General features: G+C 29.5%; 1 protein-coding gene and 1 non-coding gene across 2 annotated transcripts; one reads left to right on the forward strand and one right to left on the reverse strand.

Annotated features, from left to right (window-relative positions):
* The first annotated feature begins 1,430 nt into the window (after nucleotides 1–1,430).
* TRNAD-GUC lies at nucleotides 1,431–1,502 on the forward strand. Its single transcript has one exon. It is a non-coding gene; the product is annotated as a tRNA-Asp (tRNA).
* Nucleotides 1,503–4,601: 3,099 nt separating this feature from the next.
* Nucleotides 4,602–7,749, reverse strand: LOC115976258 (probable UDP-arabinopyranose mutase 2). The gene is made up of 4 exons (XM_031097432.1): nucleotides 7,347–7,749; nucleotides 5,576–5,826; nucleotides 5,305–5,473; nucleotides 4,602–5,150 (listed from the first exon to the last, which is right to left on the reverse strand). Exons 1-4 carry the CDS (start codon nucleotides 7,677–7,679, stop codon nucleotides 4,815–4,817), a joined length of 1,089 nt encoding a protein of 362 aa, XP_030953292.1. The 5' UTR covers nucleotides 7,680–7,749; the 3' UTR covers nucleotides 4,602–4,814.
* Between the last annotated feature and the right edge of the window lie 10,308 nt (nucleotides 7,750–18,057).

Below are 18,057 nucleotides of genomic sequence, written 5' to 3' on the forward strand. Positions count from 1 at the left end.
ATAAAGGGATAGAGGAAGAGGGATATTAAGGATGGACAGATGAAAAAGTAAAAGTGAGAGGGAAATGTCGGGGAAAGTATAACAATGAGTTGAAAAATTAATAAGAAGAAAAAGAGTTAAAAATAAGAAAGAATGAGTTGCAAATAGGTGAATGAAATGGCCACTGATATAGTTCAATAGAAGCGTAGCAATAATAAATATTACGCTTCAACTTATATATATATATGAGTTAGCTTCAAGTGTAACTTGGTGTAACTTTAAGTAATGTTACACCACCCAATATTTTTGAATTGGATGTGAATATTGACAAATTCACCATTAGATTACATTATTTTCGTATATTCTTCATGCTTGCAAAATTTCGAGGTGACCAAAGATTAATAACCACATCATCAATCAAATGTTAAAATTCAAATTTTTGTAGGTTAAAATAATGCATAAAAAATGAATTTATAGATCAAATGGTAAATAACATCTGATTGATATGAAAATTGGCATGCATATTAAGAACATATAAAACATGTAATTCAACAATTGGATTTTCAAAATATTAATTCAATAACAAATTATTGAGTGATATAACATTGTTTAGAGTTACACTATAACTTAAACCCAACCCTCTCTCTCTCTCTCTCTCTCTCTCTCTCTATATATATATATATATATATATATGTTAGAATTGTATTGAAATCCTTGATTTTTTTTTTTCCCTCTATTCTTACATATTCTTGTGGCTTACAATTGCTTATAAGTGAAAATTACACATTTGTGTACTAAAAGAAATTTTTTGTCTTAATCCACAACTTAAAATTCGTATTAGGACAGTATATTTACATTTTCTTTATTTGGATATTTTAAAAACTGAAATAGGATTGATAATTATGCTTTATATATATATATATATATATCATAAGAATAAAATTGATAATTTATTTATTTATTTTTAATATATAGTGAATTCATTCACTCCAAATTTTCCCAATTTGGAGAATTAAAAAATGATGGCCAAACACTTTCCTCCCTTTAAAAAAAATTCAAATGAGATAAATCAAATCAGTGCTATCCTCTTTTTCATATTCTCTCCTCATCCTCCATCCAAATAAGATAAATTAGTATGAGTGCCGCTATGATCAATTTTTTTAAGATAAAAGCAAAATTGTAATGGGAACCGTGAAGTAGTAGCAGCTTTAAGTGAAAAGAAAGAAGCCATCACTTCCTGTAAACAATTTAAATTAGTACAAATTAAGTGGCATTACCATGAAGTGGCTACTTTTAAGACCCGAACCCACGCCGCATACGTTCCTTCAAAAGCCTCAGATTTTTACCGCTATATCAAACAATGCCCCATTTTGAAGTTTGAACGATGAGGAAAAGTGTTCATGACATCCAATAATATTGTTTAAAATATTTTGTTTTTGTCTAAACACAAGGTCGTTGTAGTATAGTGGTAAGTATTCCCGCCTGTCACGCGGGTGACCCGGGTTCGATCCCCGGCAACGGCGATTTACTTTTTAAGCCTATTTTTCTTTTATATATTTTAAATAAAATAAAAAAACCCGAAACTAAGGACTCCCTCACTTAAAATTCAAAAACAAATTTCTCTCCTTCCATAGTTATTTATAATATTTCAATTGTTATACAAGAACCATAGCAATTTTTTTTTTTTTCTCTGCAAAATAGAAAACCCGGAGCAATGCAATAGTGTTACACTGTTACCTAGCCTAGGTTCGAAGTTAAGTAGTTAACATCTCAGCCTAGTTTCGTTGTTCTTCCTCTCTCTTTTTTTTTTTTTTCTTTTTTTTTTTAAATAAAAAAAAAAGTTACTCCTTTTTCTTTACTTTGTCTCTAACCATTTCACTTTGTATCTTGAAGAACATACCATAAGCTGAATTTTGATGCATTTGCACTTGTGTAATTGATTGTAATTTTGAGATGTATTACAACTTTGAAAGGGAAATATAATAATAAAAAGCCTAATTGCTGGTCAAAATATTCCTCTATTATAGTGGAAAATTTTAGGTTGATTTTGAAATATTGTGTAGAAAATCATATTTATGACCCATATTTAGGGATTTGAGTTCGATTATAAGAAGAAATATAAATTGTTAATATTGATATAATTAAGACTATAAACCTTAAAAATTCACAAATATTCAAATTATTCCAATAACTTAAGTGTACAATTATAATTTTTTAATTGTGTGTTATTTTATTTATATTTCCTTTTCCTTTATTTTGTTTTAACTGATATCAAAACAATTAAATTTGAACAAAAATGTTATATTCCAAATCAATTCTTAGAAAATGTATATTGTTAAAATTAATATAATTAGGAATATGAACAAACAGCTTTAGTGAATTCACAATATTTAATTATTTCAAATAACTTAAGTGCTTGATTTTTTTTTTTTTTTTTAAATGTTATTGATAGCATGAGTTATTAAATTTGATTTTATCTTCTTCTAGGTTTTTTTTTTTTTTTTTTTTTTTTTTTTTTTTTACTTGTTGGAAAAGCAACTAAACGTAACAAGAATGTAATATTCTAAATCAATTTTTTTTTTTTTTTTATAATAAGTAATCCTAAATAAATTTTCATATAGTTGTTGAGGTTGTGGTTGGTAATGGAGGATTAGAGATGGACAACATGACTATTTTAGGGGTAGATGTGAATTGGTAAACCACAATCATGGTAGAGAGGGATGACAAGACTATATGAGAAATGAAGATGATTAACATTTTTGCAATAGGTGTGAATTGGTAAACCACAATTATGGTAGAGAGGGATGATAGGACTATACGAGAAATGGAGATGATTAACATTTTCGCAAGATTTATTATGATCACTATTTAGGTATCAAAGAGAGGGAGAAATTGTTTTTTTGAGGATTTAGGGCTTGGTTGGTAGGAGAATTTTTGTTTTTGTTTTCAAAATAATATAAAAACAATTTTCAAAAAATTGAACTTGAAACTAGTTTTCAAATAATAATTTTTACAATTTACATGTTTGGCTCCCACTTTTAAGAACAATTTTCAAAATACTAAAAACAAAAAAGAGTAATTGTTTGGGAGACCATTTCTATTTTTGAAATTTTTAAAAAATATATATTTACAAAAAGTACAGCGTAGAATTTGTAGATCACTTTTTTTTTTTTTTTTGTGGATAATGATAATGGAATATAGCTTATCATGTATATATATATATATATATATATATATATATATATTATAATGATAAGTTTCGAATTTGAAATGTGGGAATTCTTTTTGTGATAAAGATAAGCTCTTTAATTTAAGAGATAAAAGAGTTTGGACAAATATGTGGGGTTCACTATTTTCAATCTATTTATAACTTTGTCATTAACAACATTTTTTGTATCCTAAAAACACCCCTTAGCCGTTTTCAAAATTCTATTCTAAACCAAGAAAATATGATACAGTTTTTAGCCATTTTCAAAATCTTGTTCTAAACTAGGAAAATATGATATAGTTTTTTGAAAACTATATTTAGAAAATATTAATCAAACAATAAATTCAAGTGTAGGACCATCATTTTATGGGTTGCAAAACAAAAAATTATATTTAAATACTCTTACCAAACATGTCCTAAAATTTTTAAATTGAGACTTGAGAGGGAGTGAAAACTAAATTAAGTTTTGAGGATTTTTTTATTTTTTATTTTTTTTATTGCTATAATTATTATGTGAACCGTGAGAGTTTGTGAAAAATAGAGGCCAACGGTTTGTTAACAAAAAGGAAAAATATATATGTTCACATAGGAAAGTAATGCTGATGCATTTTGAAAGTAAACCAAAGAGTAGATTCTGATTAACCTTATAGAAGTTCTTATAATTTCCACGCCCTAAAAATAGGGGGGATAAAGAATGAAGATTCTAATGTACAGGGGTGGTAGGATTAGGAAGACTAGCATATTCCATGGGATAAAACCATCGAGCACATTGGCCGTTTGTTAACATTGCCAACCACATCCATACAGTGTAGTACTGAGAACTGAGTGGTGACAAGGTGCTGCCCACATTCCCAAACATGAAAAAACAATAGAAGTAGGAAGTACTATTTTATAATAACCTTCTTCTTTTTTTTCTTTTTTTTTTTGAGAAGGATATTTAAAATAACCTGCAAACATTATTAAACTAAACAAAGGTGCCTACAATAATGGGAGAATGACTTTTGGAGCTTCATGCTTAATATTACAACAAAGATGGCTTTTAAGCCTAACAGCAAGCTTGGCAGCTGCGTGGGCATAAGTACTAAGTTTGGCATAAGTAGGCGCATTGCGCAACAGTATGATTATTAGTCTTGAAAAAGACTTTTTTAGGCAGTTTTTTTTTGCTGAATAAACTTTTTTAGGCGGTTGAAGAGTCCCATTGATGAGATCCCAACAATTGACCCTAAGACTATGAGACAGTCTTCACTTTCTCAGACTTTTTTAGGCATAAGTACTGAGTTGGGCATAAGATGACCTTCACAAATCATTTTTTTCAAATACCAACTTCTTGGAAAGGCTATAATGACCATTGACAGAATATGAAAAAGAAAGAAACCTAATCACTGACAATCAAGCAAGCAGTTGTAGATAGAAATTAATGGTAAAATCAACTATATTTTATTGATCTAAAGCTCATAGCATGAAGTATATAAATATAAAATTACACCCACCAATCGGCAAAATCCAAGGGAGGACCAAATGGGTCAGGGAGCGGAAAATTAAACATCACAATGACTATAACTACCAATAGTTCCAGTTACTATATAGTAGTAAAATAATGGGCATTGGCAGTCAATCAAAAAATCTATTAAGCTTTGCCATTGGATAGTTGGGCTGATGCTCCTTCAGCGTTTAGCTCATCCCAAGCATCAATCCATGTGACCATTGCATCTGCCAGCTTGTCGAAGTAAGGATCTACCTTACTGAGCTTTTCCTTAACCTGCTTGGAAAGTTCAAGGTAGCACTGCTGAACACTGGTGCATTCTTTTGGAAGAACAGCTGATTGGAAGAATGGAATGATCTCTTCCTGCCAGAAGATGCCTTTGTACTCCTTCTTCAGATTCACAAATGGGTTACTAGCTTTGCTGTGCCAGATATAGGGAAGGCCAGTCTTCACTCCCAAACCCAAATGGTCGCATATCACCTAAGCAATCATCAATCAGAAATTCGTTAGGTGTTCCATTAACTTTACTAACAATTTACAATCTGGCTCTGATGGTACAGAAAATCAAAAGGAAATGAGAACATCTAAGGTAAACAATGAGTAACATGACAGTTAAAGGGAAATGAGAGGCAACCTTGACACACCAGCCAGCCCACATATCATCGTAGCGTCCAATAGGCTGACCATCACCCATGAGACCAAAGTACATTGCAGGGCCAATAAGCTCACGGTCAAATGCCAAATTCATACCGCACATGGGGAACAGGGTGCCCTTTGGAATTGTCAGAACCATATCCACATACCTTGTAAAACAAAAACAAAAAATCATAATACTCAGAATTATGATAAGTGAAAGGTAAATTTCTTTTTTTTTTTTTTTTTTTCCTAAAGAACAAACTGCCAACCTAGTGTTCCTCTCCCGAGGCTTCACGAGCTGTGTAGGTGCGTCATAATCAGGGATGTTGAGCCAGAGGCCATGAGAAACAGCAGTTTTGGCACCCTCGCGGAGACTGAATGGATATCCACGGACGAAATCTGCACCTTCACGGTAAGGATCATACAGGGTATTGAAGAAATGAGGGGTGGACGGGCAGAGAAGGTTCTTGATGTGCTGCTCAAGTGCATTGATTGATTTGCCAGATGGGTCTTTAGCAACCTAAGCATCAATAGATTTCCACAACATCAATTTTGGTGATAATAGATGCTACTATATTGCAATGGTGGAAAAGAACATACTCAAACCATTTTAAGTCATCATTCTAAACAGGGAAAGATAACAATAATATAAAGAAAACAATGTTTAGGCACATGCATGACCTGAATATCAAAATATAAATTCATATTTTCAGTTTAAACAATTTGAATTATAGTACCTTCGACATAATAAACTATTAAAATAAAGAGCTGTCCTAGCACTACCAGCCAGATCAATGATCCCATAAGACGGATTAGTCAAGTTCCAAAATACAGTCATGGATCAATATTCTATTATGAAACACAAGCAATGAATCAAAGAAGCCGCTGGTTCTCAAAATGTTATTCAAATGCTTGAATTCTAACTAATAAATAGAATAAAGAAACTGTTCATCCAAAAAAAAAAATTTAAGAAACTTGAGAGACGCATCATTGAACAGTATCATAGATAGGCTTTTGAATTTGAACATCCCAAAGCTGGGTCACAAATTGTAAAGGTCCCACAAAAGCACAGGCGGGAAGTCATTTGAACAAGGCAATTTAGCTACTTTACAGTTATTATTATTCAAAGCTAATGAGTTTAGGCTGTCACCTTTAGTTACATCTCAATCAAAATTAGGAAAAAGTGAAGATTCATCTTATTTTCAAAAAAAAATCCTAGGAGCATATGATAACACAACTATTTACAATCACCCAAGAATATTGAAACAAAAATTTACAGCTGTTGCCTGTGGGACTAAATAAAAGATACATCAAAATCAAGACAGCTATATCTCAACAATACTCCAAAAAAACATAAATTGACAAAACTTTGAGACCTTTGACAACAACAATCTATAGATGCAGAGCCCGCTTAAACATAGATCCAAGTAAAGAAGTTTCAAATCTCACAACAACAATGCTATAAAACAAAATGTTTCTTACAAGGTTATAAATTCATGTTTAATTTAGATCGGGAAACAAAAACATAAAAGTCATAACATGTTAAAATCTACCATGACCACAAAATTCACATATGTCACTGTCATAGTAAAAGACAACACAGTCACAGAAGTAATCCAAAACACATCACGTGAAAGATCTTTCGGCAGTGCTTGGTCAACATAAAATTGGACCATTATGAATCACAAATCTGTGGAAATGTTTAAAAAAAATTGAAGTTTTGTTGTATAATCAGATTCATAGAATTGAAGTCCATAGAATTCAGATTTGATTTATAAACAAACCTACACAATAATTTTGATGCATGACTCGTATCTAATACTCAAAATTCAAAAATTGCAGATCGGTAACCCAAAAAAAAAAAAAAAAGCTAAATTGAAAAACATGCAGATCAGATCCATGCCGCCACTACAAAAACAGAATTAGCAGAGAATATGAAATCAAAAGGCAAAATATAAACAGATTCAAAATCAATAACACCCAGAAAGAAACGAAAAGCAAAACCCAGATGGGAAAAGGGGAAAAAGGAAAGAACTTTACAAAGCAGTCATCGTCAATTGTGTAGATATACTTCTTCTTGGACACCATGTAGCCAAAGCAACGACAAGCTGAGTCTTTGAAGGAAATGCAAGAAGCTTTAGGACCCAGAATCCTGTTGATATCGTTGCGGTTGTAGAGTTCATAATCAAAGCCTTCAGGGACTTTGATGACCTTCGAAGGGTCTCCATCTTGGACAATGATGAGATGGTAAGGCTGAAAGAATGGCCTCCACATCTCAAGGAAGTCGAGGTTCCTGATTGTGGGGATCACAATGTCAAGCTCATCTTTCAACAATGGCGTTGGGGCAATCGAAGAAGCTTCAGCGGAAGCCATTGGCAAAAGAATCACACAGAGAGAGAGAGAGAGAGAGAAGTGAAGAGGGAATTGTGAGAGATGAAGAGCTTGTGTGTGGGGAATATAAGTAGAGGAGCACGTGGTGGCACGTGCGAAGCCGGTGATTTCGGCACGAGTGGAGGGTTAATAGTGAGTGGGACGTGTCCGAATTTTTTAGGTTTTCAAGACTTTTTCAAAGGCTGCCGGTGGGCTATTGTAATGTATTGTATATTTGTATTCAACTATTCATTGAATCATTCATGCAATTTTTCATTAATAACTGTTGTGAAAGTGAGATTGTGTTTGTTATTTAGAAAAAACAAAAGAATATCATTATTCAAATCTTGAAGTAGATCTGCATATGTTACCATATATGGGATGTCTATTAAGGACTCTTCGGGTTATCACTAAATAGCCTAGTAATTATTTTATTATTATTCATTTTTTTATGGGATTATCTTATTTATTTCATATATATATCTTATTCATCCCATATAGGAATATATGTTTTTTTTTTTTTAGAATAATGTTAGAGATACAAATATTTTTACAAACGGCTGATGTGGTGAGTAATTATTAGTAAATGAAAAAATAATATTAATGGTGGACCTAGATGAAAATCAATAAGAAACTAGTCACATCAACAGTTTGTAAAAATGTTGTAAAATAGTTTATAACTTTAGTATTACCCTACTTTTTATAATATGTGAATCAATATCCCATAATCAGGTAGAGCTATAAAAGTCACATACCTATACTACGTTTGGATGGACGGAACTCACGGAAGAGAAGGGAAGAGTATAAAAGAATGGAAGGGAAAAAAAAAAGGTATTTACTCATGTGTTTGGATTCAAAAGAGGGAAAGAAAGGAAATATTACACTTTTATTCTTCTAAATTATACTATAAATTAATAAGAATACAAAGTAATTTCACAAAAAGAGTCAAAACTTTTACAAGATATAAGAGTAACTTTAAGAAAGGAAAAATGATGGGTCCACAAAAATATTTTCCCTTTCATTATTCTTTCCTTCCTCTATTTCTTTCTAACCAAACAAAGGTTTATTGTGTAAAATTATAATGCTCTTGATTCAGTTAATTAAAATTCCACATACAAATAAACAAAACAAGTCCGTTAAAAAGTAATATTAGGGAAGCCTACGTTGTGTAAATTTACCAATATTCATTATGTGTTTAATACTTTAATATGAAATCTACACTTACAAAGATGTATAGTAATGAAGTTTATTTTCCACCCCTAGCTAAATTCAGATTATTTTGAATTTTGCAAGTATAAAAGTATAAGGAAAAAAATGTAATTTAACGGAGAATTTATCAAAATTTATATTCAATAAGAAATATTAAATAATTTAACATTATTTAAAATTAAATTAGGTATAACTTTAACCCAATTTTTATATATAACATAATATATATAATAATGAAGATAAATGGTTTGATTTTAATTAAGCCCTTCAAAAATAAATTTCTGTTTCAACTATTGAGTATTTTGGGAGTAATATTTACATAATAATGTATATTATTGAATAAATTTGATGCAAGTAACTTTCAAAAGCCAGATTTGTAAGTATAAAGTTGCATATTAATTAGCAAGATATGTAATTGAACCACTTTAAGGAAGGCAATAGATTCAATATCTATAGGAGTGAGTTTCACACATATATACACTTAGATTAGACTAAAGTAGAATTTTTATTTTGTATAAAAAAAAAAAAAAAAATTCAAGATCTATCCAATGAAGGACGAACTGACTTTGATAACGTCATTCTCTTAACAAATTTTCATTTGTTTGGTATTAATTTTTAATGAGTTTTGAATCCAATGAATGAATATGATAACGATATTCTCTTAATGGCCTATCTTATGTTTTGCTGGGTATTACTTTTTAATGAGTTATTTTGAATTTTTAATAGAATTTTAAAATTAGTATTTTTTTTTTTTAAAGAGATTACTTAATGAGATATTGATGTGAAATAATCCAGAGCATTTTGATGCATTATGCCCTCTTATTTTGGCACCTCCCAATAAGTGATTGGGACTTGGGAGTAATCATTTATTCGCATAAAAACTAAAAATATTACTACTATATTAGTCATTATTAACATATTTTAAAATTTTTTTTATAGTAAAAATTATTGTAGATGTAGCATTTTCCTTTTAATAAATTTTAATTCAAAACAATCACATTTCTTACATCAATCTATTTTTTATGATAAAATTGATAGTAATTTAAATATTTTCTTAAATATTTCTGGTTAAGAATTTATATACGAATATAACTAACAAGTATGAGTTTGACATTAGTTGTTTCAACTGTTTATGATTTGTTTAAATTGGTTATAAATATTTCGAGAACATCAACAAATATTCTTCAACTTATTCTTTAAACCCAATAAATCAATTAAAATAAGTTATTCCTATCTGGAGATTCATGCCATATGAGTTCTCTCAATACTCACCCATGTGCGTTTAGACATTGAAACTGATTTTTTAATTTTGGCAACGGTAGAATTAGCTTCCATTAATTTCAGGGAATGAGATCCATAAATCTCTTCAAACAAATTGCTTTGGATATAATTTTCTATTAAAAATTAGTTAAAATAAAATTATGGGTCCATGTTCTTATAACAATTGTTACTAAACATTTTAAAAAAGTTTTGACAAAGCTTTTACTAAATATATAAAAATGTCTTGTTAATAGGTGTCCTTATGACATTTACTAATAAACAATTTTAAGAAAATTTTAATACCACATTTATGATAAATATAAAAAGTTATCAAAATAATTAATTATTTTTTTCTTTTTCTATAAAATTTTTTTTTAAAAAAATTGTTACTAAATCAATTTTTTTAAGGCATTCGTTAACTTTTCTCAATATAAAAAACCGTTAACAAAATTAATTATTATTTTATTTTCTTATAAAAAAATTCTAGAAGTATATTATAAACTAAAGTTCTTAGAACCTTACGCAATTAGTTAACTTTTCCCTAAAATTATAGGATTAAAAAATTAAGGATTTAAAAGAAAGTAAATAAATAAATAACATAGTATTGAAATGATAATTAAGTGCTATTTTTTAAATTCTTTTCATAAAATTTAATAATATTCTTATTTAACTAAAAAAAAATACTTTCTTAATTTTATTAATGAGAAAAAATCAATATGACACGATCTTCAAAAAGCCATATAAAAAATAGCACTAAATTACCATATTAAAGTCTTGCTTAAAAAATTAAAAAAAAATAAAAAAAGCTTCCACGGTTTTACTTTACAGACAGGTCAAAGACTAAGACTAGTCTTTGAGGGAATGAAATTATGAATTGTCATTAAGAATTCTACCGACAAAGAAAAGAAGGTGCTTTTTGAATCTTTTGATGCGGAGGGAAAGTCGGAGGGAGACCATAAAAGAAAGCGTGTGGAATTACGAACTTACACGTGTTTTCGTTCTCTGCGTTAATGAGTGAGTGAATAAGAAAGGACTACCTTAAATCTCGCAATTAAATGTGGGCTCCTGTATGTAAGTATATGTAACTCCTCGATAGTAATATTGCTTCCAAAGCGGTCTCCCAACAAATTTTAAGTAATTCTTCAACCATTTTAAATAGCAAGTTCTCAATATAACCCCCTTTACGTTCACAACAGTCAACAACAAATTATAAATAATAAGTTGTTATTATAATTAATCAACGTTCATAACAGTCACATAACAAATTTTAAGGGAGAATTTGTTGGTATATATAACCCTTCAACAGTAATATCGGGTCTAGTCGCATTACAAATTTTAAGTAATAAGTTGTTAGTATAACTCCTAAACATATGCAACTGTCACAAAACAAATTTTAATTGACAAATTGTTAGTATGTGTAACTCCTCAACAGTAATATTGCGTCTACAATAATCTCATAACAAATTTCAAGTGATAAGTTACAATAATCTCATAACAAATTTCAAGTGATAAGTTAAGTATTCGTATCAACTTTTATAAAAATTTCGGTCTATTTTAGCTTTAAGACCTTTTTTTTTTTTTTTACACATTCACTTTTTAAAAGACACCACATTAGAAGATTATCTATTTTACATTACATTTTATAAAAATATTAATTTTCTTAATTTTTAACATTGTTTATCTTTCTCCACACACAACAACTACTATCTGCTCTACTTTTTCATCCTCAAGATATGTAAATAAAGAATAAAAAACTAAATGTACAATGAAGGGCTCTAATGTAAATTTATACAATTGCTATAACAACTATGCATTTTTATATAACTTTATATAAATTGAAATGGATGAATTTTAGAATTAATTGGCTAAAATGTGATTTTTTTTTTTCTATTATAATGCAAGTACTCTATAGATAAAAAAACTACTCTCATGGTGGATCACGATCACTTAAAATTTGGTTGTAAAATTATTTTTATTATTTTTTGATGGGATGGCTGTAAAATTATTGGCTACGTAGCATTATTCAATTTATTATTAGGCTAGTGTACACATTGTTTAATATTATTATATTTCATAAAGCAAGCCTGCATCGGCTTCTTTACGTTTTTTTCATATGGTCTTGAATGCCTTTTGTTGGGGACGTTTTTGCAACAAGGGCCAAAAATGTGAGAAAGGCCCAAATCTCCCCTTGGATTCTTTAGAAGTGTTTATTTGTGGAGAATCAAGCCTAAATTCCAAATGTATAATGAACAAAAGGCTAATAGTGTTTTGACAAGAGAAAATCAAAATGCTAATAATGAAAGTACAAAAAAAATCATAAAAACATAACAGGTCTAAAACTTCGACCCACAGTCACACAGAAGAAGAAATTGAGGAAGGTCGTGAGGAAGAGAGGGAAGGTTCCCCTGTACCCATATTTCCACCCCTAAGGTTCAGAATTGTGAGAATGTCTCTTGGCTCAGTGGGTTTTTGCTCTGAAGTTTCAGGTCTATAGGGAAAACGTGGTTTAATAGGTCTGAAACTTCGACCCACAGTCACAGAGAAGAGGAAATTGAGGGAGGTCGTGAGGAAGAGAGGGAAGGTTCCCCTATACCCATATTTCCACCCCCAAACTTCAGAATTGTGAGATTGTTGGTTAGCTAAATGGGTTTTTGCTCTGAAGTTTTAGGTCCTTAGGTAGAACGTGGCTTGGTTGTTTTTTAGTTGAAGAAAGACTCTTGTCTTAAGCTTGGGTGTTGCTCTCCTGGTTTTGAATCTGATTGTGGAATTTATATTGAGTTTGGGGTGCTCTAAGTGGCTGGTTTTTGGTCAATAAAAAAGGTTTTGGATCCCAAGGTGTTAAGCAAGCAGTAATTTTCATGTTTGCTTTTGTTTGGATAAAAGGAATGATTACTTTTATCATCATTAAGGGAAATGCTTGACTAAACCCTCATTGTCTCCTCATTTTTAGTTGTTTCAGACCATTGAGAGACTCAACTAGATGAGAGCTAGCAGCTGAAGTTGACCAATGAGAGCCAACCATTTTTAAAGGAAAAAAAGGGTTCGGACAGAAATTTTAGGCCATAGTCACCCAGAGCATAAAAGCTGTTTTGGGGTGGAAATTTTGGATACAAAACCTCCTTCATGAGCCTGAGGTGCTACCAGTGTCCCTTGCCCACTTGGTAGCATGCATGAGCTGGGCTAATGCAAAATGTCCGAAAGGAACCGACTCATACCCTCCAAACCACACTTCCTCAATTTCCCATAAGTTGTATGAGCTTGGGCCATGCTTAAAAGAATAAAATATAATATAATATATGAATTGAGCTCACAAGAAAGTCGAGCTTGCTTGAATCGGGTTTGTACGAAATGTGTCGCGAAAATGGGTATCAACACCTTTTAAGTTACCTCGCCCAAATAACAACACGATGCATCCCTACCGCACTAGCATAAATGAATTTTCTTGAAAAACTCCAATTTTTCAAACTGAAATATTAATTAATTTTTTTTTAGGTAGGATTCGAACTTAGAAAGTTAGATTTTTTTTTTTTTTTTGGAGATAATTTGAACTTATGATGTCCGCTTCTAATAATAATTTTTTATCAATTAAAATTCATGTTGTAAGGTAATTAAAATTAAATGATATGGAATAGATTTTTAAGGAATGCCATTTTATTTTAAACTCCCAAATATAATTATATTAGTCTCCTTTAAGGGTAAAATACTATTTTGTTCCCAAAACTTTATTAAAAGTTTGTTTTTCATCCCTAAATTTTAAAAAGTTCATTTTTCATTCCTAAACTTTATAAAGAGTTTTTTGAATAGTATAGAGACAAAAATAAGGATAAAAAAAAGAATTTTTTTGATAGTTTAGGGATGAAAAACAAACTTCTAGTAAAGTTTAAAGACATAAATAAAACATTTTCAATAGTTTAGAGATGAAATATGAACTTTTTAATAGTTTAGGGACAAAAAATGAGTTTCTTAAAGTTTAGGGATGAAAAACAAACTTTTGGTAAAGTTTAGGGATCAAAATAGTATTTTATCCTTTAATATAAATTAATAATAAATATGCTACATATATCAACATTTGGATTTTTTTTTAAAAAAATTTGAATTTTTAAATATTACTGTATACAATTTTATTTTATTTTTCTCAAGAGAGATGACTTCATCTTGAGTAAGTTCAGCGATGTCTCATTGTTTACAATGGCGGCTCCAAAAAGTTTTTTGAGGGTGGTCATTAAAAAATTTAATAAAAAGAGAATTTCATATATTGAAAAAACACACACACATGCAAACACGTAAATTCTTACAATTTCCTTCTACGAATTTTTTTATGTTGAAATCATTACATGATAGTCTCATTATCAATGTTGCAAACTAAATCTCTTCAAAAGTTTAGTTAAATAAAATTTTTCTTGGACTTTTTCTTTTTATTTGTAAGGACTTAATATATTGTTAAGGAGACCAAACTTTAAGGTCAAAGTTTGGTTACAAACTTAGTTGTAGCCTAAGGTACAACTCTCACTAAAAAAATTAACATTACTACATATTTTAAAAATCTAATAGCTGAATTCTATGTCTCTATGTTCTTAAAACATATGTCAAATTTCATGACAATCGGACGTTATTTACAATTTGATCCCTAAACTTATTTTTTATGTATAATTTTAAACTATAAAACTCGAAATTTAAATATTTGATTGACGACATAGCTATTGATCTTTTATCTTCTTAAAATTTTGCAAGTATGGAAGATATAATAAGAAAATGTAATTAAATGGTGGATTTGTTAAAATTCACATCCAATAAAAAAATATTGATTGGAGTTGTAGCCTTAGTCCACAACCAAGTTTGTTGCCAAATTTTTTTTAAAGTTTAATTATGTTGGACCTAAAAAAATTTAGGGCGGTCACAAAGTTTTTTAAGGATAAAAAATCATAATTTTTTAAAATTTATACATAATAATAATAATTTTTTTCAGGTCAAAGTGGTCTTGTGACCACCCTGGACTCTATGTAGAGCTGCCCCTGATTGTTTAGCAATAATAATGATAATGATGCAAGTGAAATCAACAAGATAATTGATAGAAAAATCTTATTGAATTAATTAACGGAGATAATACAACATAATTTTAATCAAGTTATTGTTGAATATATACAAGAGCTGAAACTTTTATTTTTTCAGGATCAAGTTGAAACTGCCTGTTTGGATTGAGTGGGAAGGAGAGGGAGTAGAGTAGAGTAGATTTAGCTCAAAGTTAATCTACTTTTAACTAACTCTACTCTACTCCTCTCCACTCCTACTCCTTCCCCCCTCAATCCAAACAGGCCCTAAATAACAGTGCTTTTAAGAAATTATTGTTGCATATATACAAGAGTTGGAAACTAAGTAATAGTAATTTTAAGAAATAAGTTACAACTACTCCTAGGACTAGGAATAAATTAAGAAGATAAGAGTTAATGAATTGGTGGAGGATCTCTTGTTGAAGGTGAACTACTCCTAGGACTAGGAATAAATTATTATTCACTTTTTTTTTTTAAAGAAGGTAGTTTTATAACTTCTTATTAACCACTTCTCCTAGCCTTGGTTTTAAATATTACACTTATACATGACATAATTGTCAAACTCACACATGATTTAATTTTTATTTTCATAGCGTGAACAAGTGTCCCCTACATCCATTTATTAGATGCTATCAAGGAATTTGAGTTAGATGACTCCTTTATATAGCCAAATGTTTATTCTTCGCTATTTTTATCTTAAATAAAAATGTTATGGGTTTCAATTAACTCAACTGGTAAAGTCTCCGATGATTAAATAAGATATCTAGGGTTCAATCCCCGCTTATACCAAAATTCAATTGTTGTCTTGGTTTGATAATAAAAAGGACAATAATTAGAAGTAGACGTCATAAGTTGAAACTCTATAAAAAATAATGCTCATCTCCACATAATTCAAAAAGGTATCTCCCGTTACCAATAATACATATAACAAGCCTTTCACAACAAGTAGTTCCTACACACTTGTGGGCATACTTATCAAAATGTAAATCGTATCGTGAATCAATTTTTGATTTTTCTGTATCATGTATCATATCGTATTATGTATCATAAGATATACAAATACTTAATAAAATTATATATATATATATATATATATATATAATATATTCAATATGTAATAATATTGAATAGGCTAACTAAATAAATCAAACTAGCATGTGTTTATAACACACATAACTGAATTGCTTAAATTCAAAAGTGATAATATATTACAAATGACCCAAAAATAATAATTTATTTTCATCATATTACCTAATCAACCCCATCTAAATCAATACTATCATCAAGTTTATCATTTTGCAAACTTATTTCTTCATTAAAATTTTCTTCATCATCATTAACATTTACTATCTCTTCCTGATATTTTTATTTTAATAATAATTTTTTAAATATTTCTTCTTGACATTCTAGTTTCTTGAACTTATAACAATAATGACAAAAATAAAAAATAATTATATTTTCATTTAATATCTTATTCATAGAATAGAAAATAAAGTTGCAAATATTAAAGTGAAGTGTAACTGTGTAAGTGTGTACTGTATTTTCCAAATTTTGTAGGAGAAAAAGAGGAAACAAAAAACTTATGAATATGTTAATTTATTAGTCTAATTTTTTTTTTTGAGAAACTATTAGTCTAAATTAAGTAACCCAATAATTTTGTGTTAAAAACAAGTCTAACAATTTGTTAGATTCAAATAAAAGTGCAAATTTTAACAAAAATTCTCATTTCAAAGTATTTGTCTATGTGTCGTATGATACGATATGATACGATTTATAAGATACGCACATTGTATCATACGATTCATGAGCACTTAGATATACAATACGTATCATATCGAGTATTGTACAATACTAACAACTATGCTTGTAGAGCTTACTTTTGAGAGTACTCGCTACATGTATCGTTAACACGAGAGAAGAATTCCCCATATTGGCAACTTTATAATAACTAAAAAATTAAACTTTGATGTGTTTATGACCATACTTTGAGTTTAAATTTTAAGTATTATAAATTTTATTTTTTATAAAACCTCAAATATTTATACTATATCACATATATTTTTTAAATAGTAAAATAAACAATTTTATACATAGACAATAGACACGATTATAATAACTGTCTCTTAATAATTATCAAAATTCATATTTAAAAAAAAAATTAGGATCTATTCTAGGGGTGTCAAATGGGTGGGTTCGAGTGAGTTTGGGGTGGGTATAATTGGGTTGAGTACATAAAACCCATTTACCCATTACCCATTTAACTAATTACTCCTAACCCAACCCAATTATTATGGGTAAACCCCAACTCACCCAATTACCAATAATCAAAATTACCAAAATGCCACTAAAACTTGAAAATGACTAAAGTACTCTTAAAATCCTCTAAAATTATCAAAATACCCCTGAATTTAAAAAAAAACCAAATATGCTCAAAAATCACTGTAAATTACCAAAATACTTCCGAAACCTTAAAAATGACCAAAATACCCCCAAAACCTAAAAAATGTTTGAAATACCCCTTGAAATATAAAAAATGTCCGAAATACCCTCGAAACTTAAAAAATGGCCAAAATACCCCGAGACCTAAAAAATGACTGAAATACCCCCAAAACCTAGAAAATGACCAAAATACCCCTGTAACCTAAAAGATGACCAAAGTACTCCCGAAACCTAAAAATGACCAAAATACACCCTGAAATCTAAAAATTGACCAAAATACTCCCGAAAACTTTAAAATGACCAAAATTTCCTTGAAACTTAAAAAATGACCAAAATACTCCTAAACCTAAAAATGACCAAAATACCTCTGAAACCAAAAAAATGACTAAAATACTCCTGAAACCTAAAAACTGACCAAAATACCT

The sequence above is a fragment of the Quercus lobata genome, chromosome 2 (assembly GCF_001633185.2).
Source record: "Quercus lobata isolate SW786 chromosome 2, ValleyOak3.0 Primary Assembly, whole genome shotgun sequence".
In the NCBI taxonomy this organism is placed as follows: domain Eukaryota; kingdom Viridiplantae; phylum Streptophyta; class Magnoliopsida; order Fagales; family Fagaceae; genus Quercus; species Quercus lobata.